General features: G+C 54.9%; 1 protein-coding gene across 2 annotated transcripts; it reads right to left on the reverse strand.

Moving 5' to 3' along the window:
* Nucleotides 1–455: 455 nt before the first annotated feature.
* Nucleotides 456–5,205, reverse strand: PRSS21 (serine protease 21). 2 transcript variants are annotated; one of them, XM_072942075.1, is made up of 8 exons: nt 4,800–5,205; nt 4,660–4,689; nt 4,542–4,568; nt 4,171–4,336; nt 3,164–3,447; nt 2,007–2,117; nt 1,087–1,241; nt 456–791 (listed from the first exon to the last, which is right to left on the reverse strand). In XM_072942075.1, exons 1-8 carry the CDS (start codon nt 4,864–4,866, stop codon nt 549–551), a joined length of 1,083 nt encoding a protein of 360 aa, XP_072798176.1. In that variant the 5' UTR covers nt 4,867–5,205; the 3' UTR covers nt 456–548. The 2 variants fall into 2 exon arrangements, with proteins under 2 accessions (XP_072798176.1, XP_072798177.1); XM_072942076.1 differs by lacking the exon at nt 2,007–2,117 and having other exon boundaries at nt 4,800–5,203.
* Nucleotides 5,206–12,179: the final 6,974 nt, after the last annotated feature.

Consider the following 12,179-nt stretch of genomic DNA (forward strand, 5'->3'; position numbering starts at 1 on the left):
TCTGGGCCTCACTGGTTTCGTCCCTCCTTGCCTCAGTTTGCCCACTCTTCCCTCGGGCTTCTTGGCATCACCTCCCAAATAAACTACCTGCACCCCCGTCCTGGTCCCAGGTCAGCCTTTGGGGGACCGTGGCAAGACCAGGAGCGTCTGCGTCTGTGTGATGGGGAACAAGGCAGGAGCGCTAGGAGTGCTGGGGGTGTTTCCTCACAGCACCCCCACTCCAGCCTCCCTAGCCCCCAGGGACCCTGGTGCTGCTACTGTCCTTCCATAAATGATCTTTCTGATTGAACTAACCTGAGAGGGTTCTGTTGTTTGCAACCCAGACCTATACAGCGCAGATGGGTGGACAATGACTTAGGAGTTAAGGAGTGATCTTGGGGTGGACGGGACCTGGGTGACCATGAGGGTGTCCAGGAAGCCACCTGGGTCCACAGAAAGCTCTGCAAGGCATCGACTTGAACACGCACATATGTTTATTACAGAGGAGACAGAAGGGGACAGGCCTGACTCAGCAGATGGCCCCAGCTCCCAGGGGACACCTGTTGGGCTCAGGCCAGCGGAAGGAATGGGGGAGCCCAGAGCAGAGGGAGGAGGAGCATCAGCGGCGGGCTGAGGTCTGGCCTGTGAATGCTGTTTTTGACCATAACCATTCGGATCCATTCGTAGTGCGAGCTAACGTTGGTGTAGACGCCGGGCCGGTTGGGCCTACCGCAGCCCACTCCCCAGCTCACGATTCCAATCTGATACCACACGCCTTTCTTTTCGCAGGCCAAGGGTCCGCCTGAGTCACCCTGGGGAGCAGCATGGGTGAGCCCAGCCTGGGGCAGGGCTGGAGGGGTGGGCAGAGAGGCTGGGAGAGCAGGAGGGGCTGTGGAGCTGGACAGACTGGATGCAAACCCCCTCCTCCCCCTGGAAGTGACCAAACCTCAATTTCTGCATCTGCAAAATGGAGCAATAGTCTCTACTCCCCACCAGGGTCAACATGAGGACCAAATGAAGTGCAGGGATACAGATTTCTCTCAGGCCTGGGGCTGGGGTGGTGGGATACTAGGGCCTAGGAGCCCTGGTTGGGGATGGAACACTCACAAAGCAAGCATCCTTGTCGCCTTGAGGATCGCCAGCACAAACCATGTCTCCCCAGATGTCATGGCGGAAAGAGGGCAGGGAGAACAGGTGGTTACACATGGTGGTGTTTATGATGCCGACCTCCACTTCCTGGAGGATGTAAGGAGATGGTAGTCCTGCCGAGGAGTTAAGGGGACAGAAAAAGATGGCATCCTGAGCCTCACCTCTGCCATCTGGTTGGGAGGAATGGCACTGGCTATGGGGGAGAGGGGTCCCTGGGGCACCCACAGTGGCTGGGACACTGCCTTTGATCCCTCTGCTCAAGCCCAGCCCCCAGAACGTCATGGGTGAGGAAAAATATCACAGAAGGATCTAATGGTTGGGCAGGCGGGTACAGCACCTTCCTGAGACTCAGTTTCCCTAACTGTTGCAAGCAGATGACAGGCCCTGTCCCAGGCAATGAGGACAACCTTAACACTCGCAGGGGCGGGGCTAGTGTAGCTGAAATGGTTTAGGATTAATTCAGTCCCACTGTAGCACCCAAGTGCCTGAGCAGGTGGAACCACCCTGGGCCTCTCTCGGTGCATTTGGACATTCCCAGGGCCAGAGCCCACGGCTCTACGATGCACTCCTGCAGTACCCCTAGGATGCAGTGCAGTCATGCCCAGTTCTCAGGTAAGGAAAGATTCCGGAGCAGAAATGCCCTCCCCTGACCCCAGCACAGTTCCCAGAGTAGTGACAGAGCCTATGTGAACCCAGGTCTGTCCAATTCCTAAGTCTGGGCCCAAATCACCTCCTTATCCCACAGAGAACGGTGACCACAATTACACCAAAAGCTGATGTGTAAGTAGAGCTTCCAGTCTGCTTGGCACTCTGCTAAACCCTCATATATGGACACTTTCAAGACTTCAACCACCATCTCAGGTGGGAACTATTATTACCCCATTTTATAGATGAGGAAGCTGAGTTAGATGAAGTGCTTGCCCAAAGTTTCCCAGCCAGCACACAGTACATCTGGTTTGGGGATGAGGACTTGGGGCTCAAGAAGTCACCTGTGAGAATGAGGGTTGAACAGGGAGCTGGATGTGACCACCAGTCAGCTGTGGTGGGAAGGGCACAGCGTCTGCCTGGCTGGGCCCCTCAGCTCACACCCATTCAGCTCTTTGGGCCCAGGGAGTCTGCACAGAAGCCCTTTCTCTAGCCCCTCCCAGGGAAGGGAAAGGATGGGCTGTGTCTCCTGTGGACTCCTCTATCCCCCCTGCCAATTCCAGATGTGTGACCTCGGGGACACATTCCCCTCTCTGGGCCCACGTTCTGGCTTCTCCATTGACCCATGGGGCCTTAGGCAATTTCCTTGCCTCTCCAAGCTTCCTCATCTGTAAAGTAGGTATAAAAATGTTTCCAGCCTTATTTGTAAGTAGGCTCCTGAAGGAAGAGAGTCCCTGGAGCCCAGAACAGGGCCGAATATACACAGTGCACAAAAGGAGCTTTATCTGTTATGATCGCTGTGGTTAAGGGTGATGAAGGAGTGGGCTGGGCCAGGGAGTGGAGTGAAGGGCAGTCTAATTGGTGGGGCTAGAGTTTCAAAGGATTCGTGGTGAGAGAGAAGCGGGTGAGAGCTCCCGCCAGCCCAAGGACCCCTGCAGAGATTTAGCAGAGAGCTGAGGCTGGAGTGAGGCTTGAAAATGCAAGGAGAGACAATGAGATGGATGTAGAAGAATGGGGGAGGATGCAGAGTGGGAAGGCTGCATGGCTAGGGGAGGGGAGAATGCTTGAATAAATAAATCCCTGAGGCCTTTCTGACATAGCCCCCTCCCCCCAACCCCTTCCACCCTGTGGGCTGGGGGTGCGGGCCTGGGCCAGCTGGCCTCCCTCTCAACTCTGCTTCTGGCTCACAGTCTCCGGAAGGGCTGGGGAGCTGAGTGTGGGTCCAGGAAGGCCTACCCTGTTACCTAGGAGCAGGAGTGGAAAGCAAGTGTGGAGAGAATGCCAAAGAAGAGGCACAGCCCAGGTGAGGACCACTGAGGTCCGTGCAGCTAAAACAAGTGGCCAGTGGCAAGGCCCCCTTCCCCACCAGACCCGTCTGCCCCTGCCTCACCTTGATCTTCTTTGATGTCCCCCCAGCCGGTCACCCAGCAGTCAGTCCGGTTCTCGAACTCGTAGTTGTTGGCCAGGACACAGATGGGCTGGATATACTTATTGTAGCTGACGGAGGTGGACAGCTTCAGCAGGGCAATGTCAGACGAGGAACCCCCCACGTATCCGTGGCTCAAAAAAATCCGCTCCACCTGGTAACGGTTGTAATAGGCCTGTAGGTTCCAAATGGACGGCATGGAGGATAGCTCACCAAACTGGGCTGTCCATTCGTAGGGATCATTGTTCCTGGCGGGGGGAAGAGAGCAGTCAGGAGTTCTCAGAGGGATAGTGGGCCACCTGAGTGCCCTGGGGCTGCTCCCTGAAGGGTAAGGGCCAGGGCTGCTGCGGGGCTCCCCCTGGACCATTAGCAGGTCTTTCTACCCACCAGAGTCCAGGGCAGAAATGGTGAGGGCCCAGAGAGCCTCCAGCAAAGTCCCATGACCTGGGGACTTGGGGGAGAGCTGGAAGTGGGGGAAGGAGGGTGCCTCTTCTGCCAGCTCACCAGGCCAGGTACTCAACCACCTGGCACCTCCCACAGCCCTCCTCAGAAAGGAGGCACCACAGCAGGATGGACTCTAAACAGCTTCCATAGTGACCATCCCCACAGGCCAGGCTCTGTGTCCAGCACTGACTCACCTCCCCTCACTCCTCCCACCCCGGGGCTCACCTCCACTGGGAGGTGGGATGAGGAAGGTGGAGGCTGGTGGCGCCATTCGGGGAGAAGTGAAAGACAGAAAGAAAAGAACAAGACGCACAAATGTGCATGGGAATGTTCTGGAAGAACATTCTGGAAGAAACTGCACAGGGTTTCCTCCAGGAGCACCAACGGGGACCTTGTGGGTGTAATCGGCTGCAGCCCGGCCTGGGGCTCACCAGCACACCCGGCCCGCATCCAGTGTGATGTGTGGGCAGATCCCCGGGTGCAGACCCTGAGCCCGGGGTCAGCGGGCCGCCTGCCCCCAAACTCACTTTTCGAAGCAGTGCGCGGCCGAGAGCACCCAGCGGCGGTTGAGCAGGCTCCCTCCGCAGTGGTGGCTGCCCCAGACGCGCAGGCTGGCCTGCCACGGCCAGCGCCCCAGCTCCGCGTCCTTTCCACCCACTATGCGTGTCGGGATGCTCCGTTGGCCGCAAGGCCCTGGGATGGACAGACGGACACGGGGCTGAGCTGCAGAAGGCGGGTCCACCTTGCCCACCCTCAGCCACCGGGGTGCGCGAAGGGAACGGACTCCCTGGGGAACCGCGTGTCCTGGGCTCGCGCAGCAGAGGAAGACAGGGACGCCGGGGACCCGCCCCACGTGGGCCGCAGGTGCCCGCCCCTCCCCCAGGGGCCCATCAGTTACATGTGAGCAACGACGAGTTCTGGAAACCTGAGGCGGGGGAGAGAGGAAAAGATGAGGCGCCCTTCAAGCTCCGGTCCAGGTGCCCTGAACAGAGAAGCGCGCCTCCTGGAGGCCTTACCTGGAAGCAGCAGTTCCTCATCCTGCAACGCTGGGTGGGGAAAGTGGGGGTAAGAGAGAAGGTGAGCTCCCTTCGGTCTCCACGCGCCCCGTCCTCCCCCATCACCCCTAGTTGCGCCGGCAGCCCCCGCCTGAGCTCACCCTGCCTCCCGACTTCAATCTGCACCAACAGCTGCGCCAGCAGCAGCGCCCCGACCCGCGCGTCCATGGCCTCTTCTCTCGCCGCTTAGCGCCCCCTCTGCTTCCGCCTGCTCCGGTGCCGGGCTGGGGCGCCCCCTGGGGGAGAGGGAGCCACGGGAACCCTGGCCCTCGCCTTACCCCAGGTTGACCTGTCTGGTTCAAGGGCTGTTGGGGAACGTGGGACCTCACATGCCCCAGCTTTGAGCTTCTGCTGGGGCTGGGTCCCCTAGCTACATATCAGGAACCAGAGCACCCAAACAATCCCTGTAACGCTGGGGTCCTGGCTACCCTCTCTGCTGCCCTCTTTTCTACCCACTCCTTCCTTCAGGAAGGACCAAGGACCTGGCTCACAGCCAGGACTCCCATGACAGCAGTTGCCAAGTCCTCCCTGAGTACCGATAGAGGCCGAATTCTGTTGAGGTGAGCCAGGAGGAGAATATCCCGCACAAACATTTCTTGGGGAAATGATGATCTTCGGTCCGGTTCCTCCCTGAGCTGGTCTCAGGCTAGTCCCCGCCAGGCCAGGCTGCCCCCTAGCGGCAGGTCCCAGCCCTTTATATCACCCTCCTCGAGATTAAACCTTGCAAGTTGTAACCAACTTTCATGAACTTTCTTGCCCCAGATCCAGAGGGGGAAGGAAATTCCCAGAGAAAGGAAACGAGAGGCATCACTAGGTTGTTCACCCAGGGCCCTGGAGATTGGTGACTCTACAGATGGGGCCTGGGAGGGCTGTGCCTGCTGGGTGCCCCTCTGTGTGTCCTGAACACTATCAGGGGCATGGTGAGGTTCATGGAGTGAACAGTCCCTCAGCGTTGGATTCTGGGGGGTCCCTCCAGGCAGTAAGCCAGTGTGGACTTGCAGGAGTATCCCCAGGGGAGCCCTGGGTCTCCAGCCCAGCCTGGCAGCACCCTCAGCAGGGCCTGGGTGGTGAGTACCAAGGGAATTAGCTGCTGGAGGCTGGAGCAGACAGAGCCAGAGACCTTGCCTGGTGGAGAAGAGAGGGTTCTCAGATGGTGTCCTTGACCCAGGGCACCTTGGGGGAGATTTGGGGGAGATGCGAGGTGCTCAGTGACTATGGAAACTTCTCCAGAGAGTGAAGCTGACTTATTACCACACCTTGATTTCACACACTGCAGAAGTGCCAGGGGCATGGGCTTTGGCTGCTGGACTCAGGGACAGACTAGGTCGCTGGGTGGGACAGAGGATTAAGTTTTCCCCTAAGATGGGCCCCCTCTGTGGCCTTTGGCACTGCAGCACTTGTGCCTGACCCACCCCCTGTGAGCTCCCTGGATCAGGGATAAGTGTGGCTTCTTGCATGAGACACAGTGCCAGCTACCACCTCCTGGTGCTGTAGGGAGGGGCCAGGAACTCCTCCTCCACCGCAACCGGAAGGATCACTTAAGCCACAGGTTCTGCGCAAATCCTCCAGGCGGCCCCCCGCCCTTGAGGGCCTCTTCCTCCAGCTCTCTCCTCCCTATGACCACCTGCCTGTCCCCTCCTCTTACTGTCCTTTCCTAGTGAACACCAAGCTTGCTGCAGCCTTGGGGTGGCCTCTCCGTGCGGACTCCTCTCCTAGGTGGTCACACAATGGGCTTCTTCTCTCCACTCAAGTCTCAGCACTAATGTCACCTCCTCAGCAAGGCATTCCCTGCCCCCGCCCATCTAAAGCAAATCCCATATGCCCCCATTGACTGTCTTTCTCACTGACCTGTTGCATTTTCTTCCTAGAACTTAGCAATATCCAAAAGGATCTTGTTTGGTCATTTGTGTGTGTAGCTGTCAGCTGCCTGCAAGGGCTGTGTGTGACACACCTGGTGAATGTTTGTGGAACTGAAGGGCTGATGGAGGACAAAAGGAAGGAAGGCACCAGGAGGGAAAATGAAGGAGAAAAAGGAAGGATGCAGGGATGCTGTTGGCAGAGCATCCCTGGAGAGGATGGGAAGGGGAAGGGACTCTGGCTCAGGAGGTTCCAGTGGTCACCATCAGAGAGGCAGCTGCAGGTCTCCTGGCCCAGGAGGAAGACTGTGGAGGGGGCATCAGGACGAGGCCAGTGGCAAGGAGTGTCCCTGAGCATGGACTTCACCAGGTTGCCCCTCGATACCCCTAGGTGGCTGTCAGCTCTTTGGAATCAAGAGGCAGGGTCTGCAAGTCTCGGGAAAGCCCTCAGAGGTCACCAGGGCCCCCCAGGTAGATGACGGGCTAGCATGTCCTCCTCTCCCTCCCTCATCCACACTGTCACAGCTGGCTACCACTCCACTGGATCCCCGCAGGAAAAGCTTCCTGGGGACGGTGGGCAACAGCAGTTGGAGTTCACATCCATGGGGGAGAGGGTCATCCAGGTAAGGGTAGAGGGAGGGGGCTCTCACTCCTCCCCGGTATGTCCCAGCTGATTCCCTAGCATGGCATCCTGGCTCGCATGTTGGACACAGGAGTGTATGGAGCCTGGTGTGTGTGGTGACTGCAGTGATGTCCCTGGTGTTCAGCCTGCAGCTGTATTCCAGATGCTGGATGATCCTGGAGACCAAGCTCAGGCTCCTTTCCTGCAGGGTCGGCCATGGACTCAGCAGCACGCTCTAACATCCAGTCTAGGGGTGGCCCTCCACAGCCACAGCCCCCATCCTCCTTGCATGGCTGCTCCTCACCGAGCTGCCCCTCAGCCCAACTAGGTCCAGGGACCTGGAGGTGCCTCCCACGCTGGCTGGCCATCAGGATATGACCCTGGAGACAGACAGCAGTGACAGGGACATGTGTGTCCAGAGAAGGCTCGAGGGAGGGGTGCCCAGGTTCAGGTGAGCTATGTACCAGGGACAGGGCTTTGTGGAGAAAGCTCTGGAAAGTGACAGGTGAGCTGCAGGGGGTGAAGTGTCCTTGGCGTACTGACCAGGGGAATTAGGAGCAAAATCGCAAGCAGATGGGATACACAGCACAGTAGGAGACCTCTAGTCTCTAAATCACTGTGTATTTCCCAGTAGGAGCTCAGAGGAGCGCTTCTGTGTGGCTAAGGTTCTTGGCTTTGTTTTTGATGGAAAAAAAATCTGACATGAAGCAGCACTAAGAGGTGATGTGAGATAAAGCATGCTTTACTTGTAAGAGCCAACAAGGAAAGACGAGATCAACCCAGCTTAGAAGTGACCCACTCTTCAGGAAAATTGGTTCAAAGGATCCAAGTGTTTGTTTTTCTGGAAAGAAAAGAGATTTCTGGCCCAAAAGGAAAAGCTTCAGGGATAGGGATATGGTCACAGTTTGCTTAAGCACATTTGCAGGAATTTCACATTTGATAAGATTTATAGGATATTTGAAAGGGGGACAATTTCCAGGAACATTTTTTTTTCTTTTTGAATTGACGATTGTATTTAAAACAGTGTTGCCATCTCTGCCCTGGGGGCCCACCAGAGGTGCTGGCTCACCCCACAGATGTCCTTCTGGTCCTGAAGGATGTTGGGCTCCTGGCTGGGGATGCTGACATACTTGTGGTATAGGTGTCCCAAGTCTGGACATCAGTAAAGGGCAGATGGAGCACCTTCAGGGTGAAGGGTGGAGGGATTCTTGGGAAGCAGAGAGAAGAGCTCAGAGGGGAGGCGGTCACCTCCTGGCTCTCATCCTGCTGGTCCCTACTTGCTCACATTCAGGTGGACTGATAGCAAGAAGCCATTTCTGCATGTGGCTCCCCTACTTCCCAGGGAACAGGGCCCTGAGTTTGTGCTCACCAAGCCCAGAGGAACATGCCAAGGCAGCTTGGGGTGGGGTGGACAGGGTACAGCTCAGTGGTAGAGCGCTTGCTTAGCATGAGCGTGGTCATGGGTTCAATCCCCGGTACCTCCCCGGTACCTACATCAAAAACAAAAAAAAGCTAGGAAGACCTGTTCCCTTCCTCCCACTGGCAGAGCACACAGAGGTGTGGAGGCACCCTGGGACTCAGCCGCCCTCCCAGTGCCAGGGCGGTGGGTAGGGATGGACACAGAGTGGGGTGTGGGGCAAGAACCAGGACCTGGTTTCAGGGCCCCTCTCTGGCTGTGGACTAGTCAGTGGTCCAGCCAATGACCCTACTCTTCTTGGCTCTCCAAAGCACAGCTCAAAAGCGAGTCAAATAGTGCCCCTCAAAAATCCACGTCTGCCTGGAACCTCACAATGTGACCTTCTGTGGAAACAGGGGCTTTGCAGATGTGATTAGTTAAGATGATGTCATAATGGATTACAGTGAGAGTATCCTTATGAGAGACAGAAAGGGAGACACAAGAGAGACACATGGGGAAGACTATGTGAAAGGGCGGAGATCACAGTGATACAGTCACCAGCCAAGGAACACCGAGCATTGCCAGGAGCCACCAGAAGCTGGAAGAGGCAGGAAGGATCCTCCCCTGAAGCCTTCAGAGGGAACACGGCCCTCCTAACATCTTGGTGTCAGATTTGTAGCCTCTTGCACCGTGAGAGTGTACATTTCTGTTGTTTTAAGCCACCCAGTTTGTGGTCATTTGTTCCAGCAGCCCCCAGAGACGAATACGAGGTGATATTACAAACGTGATGATGATGACAATGATATAGTTGCTGACATATGTTAAGAGTTCACTCTTGCCCAGCCCTGTTGGGAGTATGGGAAATGCACATTCCACGTAACCCACATTAACCCCATGAGGCTGGACCTTGAGATTTCCACTTGCCGGAGGAGGAAACCATGACCTGGTTAAGATGGTGGAGGTCACCTGGCCAGGTCTGAGGCCTAGCAGCCAGGCTCTGGACCCACCCTGTGATGACAGGGGTAATATGCGAATACTCTAAGTGTGTTATTGGTACAGGCGCTGGCCCATCAGAATTGTCTGGACCCCAGACTGGACCAGCATCCCGGAGCCCTCTGCTGGGCTTGGCATTAATCCTTTGGTCACAGGAAGGACAGACTGGGAGACTGAGGGAGGGTGTTGGGTGGCAGGCTGCTGCCGAGCTGGCATGGCAGTGTTTCAGTGGCTCCCCCTGCTGTGGCCGTACCAGTGTTTGCAGACTCCACGTCTGTCCTGTATGAGGGTGGTGGCAGATGCAGCTGGCCCTACAGAGGGTCAGGACTGGCCCCCACTGGGTCACCCCCTCACCTACCCTGCCAACTCTGGGCGTCCTTACCTAGACCTGTTCTGATATTCCCCCAGCTGGTGGCCCAGTACCAGGTGTGGTGATCCAGAGGGTCTCTGGGTTTGGAAAGGCAGACTGGAAGAATAAGGTCGCTGAAAGTGACAAGTAAGGCCAGCTGCAGCAGGGCGATGTCCCCAGTGCCCCACTCTTCCAAAAAGCTCAGGTGGGTGATGAACTGGACCAGGGCTCGGAGTCCCTGGGGCTTGTTGGCCTGGGAGTAGGAGGAGATGGAGCCCAGCAGCATGAAGTAGGCAGGCAGCAGCTGGTCCCTGGGGGTGGGAGGTCAGGGGATGGTGAAGGCTGTGCCAAGATCCCATGGGCAGGGCCTAAGGATGATCTTGGCTCATAGGTCCTAACATTACAAATCGCCTTTTTTTGAGCTGAGCCCCTGCCAGCAATGACAAGCACCCTGTTTAATCCTCGAGGCAACCCTGCAAGGCGCCCATTACTTGCTCTGTTCAGTGGGCATGAAACAGGCTTGGGAGGTGATGCCACCTGTCCAAAGTCCTCCCAGCTAGTGAGCAGTGGACTTGAGGCTTGGGTTCCCAAAGGACGTTCTGATGTGGGAGCTTTAGGTTTTGGGGAAATGAATTATTTCTTGGAATGTGGACAATGGGAGGGCCAGGGCTGGGTCTGTCTCCCCAACACTCTCCCGTGTGCCCAGCCAGGGGACTGAAGGTGGAGCCGCTGAAGGAGACACGGGATTCTCAACCTGCAAATCTGATGCCCTGCTATCCTTCCCTGACCACAAATGGCAGCATCCCTGACCCTATGCCCAGCATCCCTGCCTGGCCTGTATCTGTGGCCCCAGCCCTCTGGATCAGGGGCCTTACAGAGGTTGTATGAGCAAGAAAGGAGAGCTGCCCAGCCTTGGGCTTGGCGGGGAGAATGAATGTGGGAGGCTTTTCCGATTCCTAAGTTTCTTCCACTTCTCAAAAAGTACCCATCCGTCTCAATGCCCCTGCATCAACCTAGTGTCTGGGCAGCTCCCCCTCGAGGAGCTCTTTACCCTTGGAGGGCACATTGGGTCTCAGAGCAGCCCCAAATGTTTGACTTAGGTCAAAAATCATGCTCAGTGAATACTCCAATACTCTATTATTGCTTTTTTCCTCTTGATTTCTGAGAAGAAAAATGTGGACCTATTAGTTTCTTGAGTATTTAGGACATTTTTTGCTTTAGATCATTCAAAACTCTGTTGTTGGTGCAGAAAGGCTAATGCCTCTTACATCTTTTTAGCGGCTTGTAACTTTTATCAATGTAAAATACCCCTGTATCTCATTCTTAAGACTGTGAGCCTTGGGTCCTTTTATCTGAGGTTATCTGATATGTGATCATCCACGGCCACTTTCATCTTTTTGCAATTTTCCCACATATATTCATCAATCAAAAAGAAATAAAAAGAAGGTATTTAACAGCAAGGTGCTACTATATAGCACAGGGAAATATATACAATACCTTGTAATAGCCTATAATGAAAAGAATATGAAAAGGAATATATACACATGTATAACTGAATCACTACGTTGTGCACCAGAAATTAACACAACATTGTAAACTGACTATACTACAATTGAAAAACAAAAGAGCAGGGGCGGGGATAGCTTAGTAGTAGAGTGCGTGGTTAGCATGCACGAGGTTTTAGGTTCAATCCCCAGTACCTCCATTTAAAAAATAAACAAATCTATTTTTTTTAAAGGAAAGAAGTGGGGAGGGTATAGCTCAGGTGGTAGAGTGTATGCTGAGCATACACAGGGTCTTAGGTTCAATCCCCAGTACCTCCTCTAAAAATAAACAAATAAGTAAACCTAATTACCTCCCCGCCCAAAAAAATTTCAATAAATAAAAATTTTAAAAAGAAATGAAGACATTTAGAAAGAAATTACAAATGTTAAATTTCTTAACCTCCTTATGCTTGGTCCCTACTGCAATATACTTGCTGGAATCCTTGGAAGATAGTAAAGTCCTTCCACTAACAGTATTATGGATTTTTGTGATTGTCAAAGAAACAGAAATTTCATAAGATTCACTAATACCTTATGGGGATAAAGGCACATCCGGCCTGCTTGAGATTTTGTTGTTGTATGGTCCCAGAAATTATGTTTGAGAAGTCCTAGATTATCAGAATTATGTAAGAGCCCACACATTTCCCAGTAAATCTGATTAGAAGACATCCCGACAGTCCTTATCATCGCTGTCATCAAGTGCTCCTTAGAACACCCAGCA

The sequence above is a fragment of the Vicugna pacos genome, chromosome 18, assembly GCF_048564905.1.
Source record: "Vicugna pacos chromosome 18, VicPac4, whole genome shotgun sequence".
In the NCBI taxonomy this organism is placed as follows: domain Eukaryota; kingdom Metazoa; phylum Chordata; class Mammalia; order Artiodactyla; family Camelidae; genus Vicugna; species Vicugna pacos.

Coding starts and splice junctions, on each gene's coding strand:
- PRSS21 (XM_072942075.1), bottom strand. CDS start 4,866: ATGGACGCGCGGGTCGGGGCGCTGCTGCTGGCGCAGCTGTTGGTGCAG. Junction 4,569..4,659: donor TGAGGAACTGCTGCTTCCAG/GTAAGGCCTCCA, acceptor CCCCCGCCTCAG/GTTTCCAGAACTCGTCGTTG. Junction 792..1,086: donor GCGACAAGGATGCTTGCTTT/GTGAGTGTTCCA, acceptor GCTGCTCCCCAG/GGTGACTCAGGCGGACCCTT.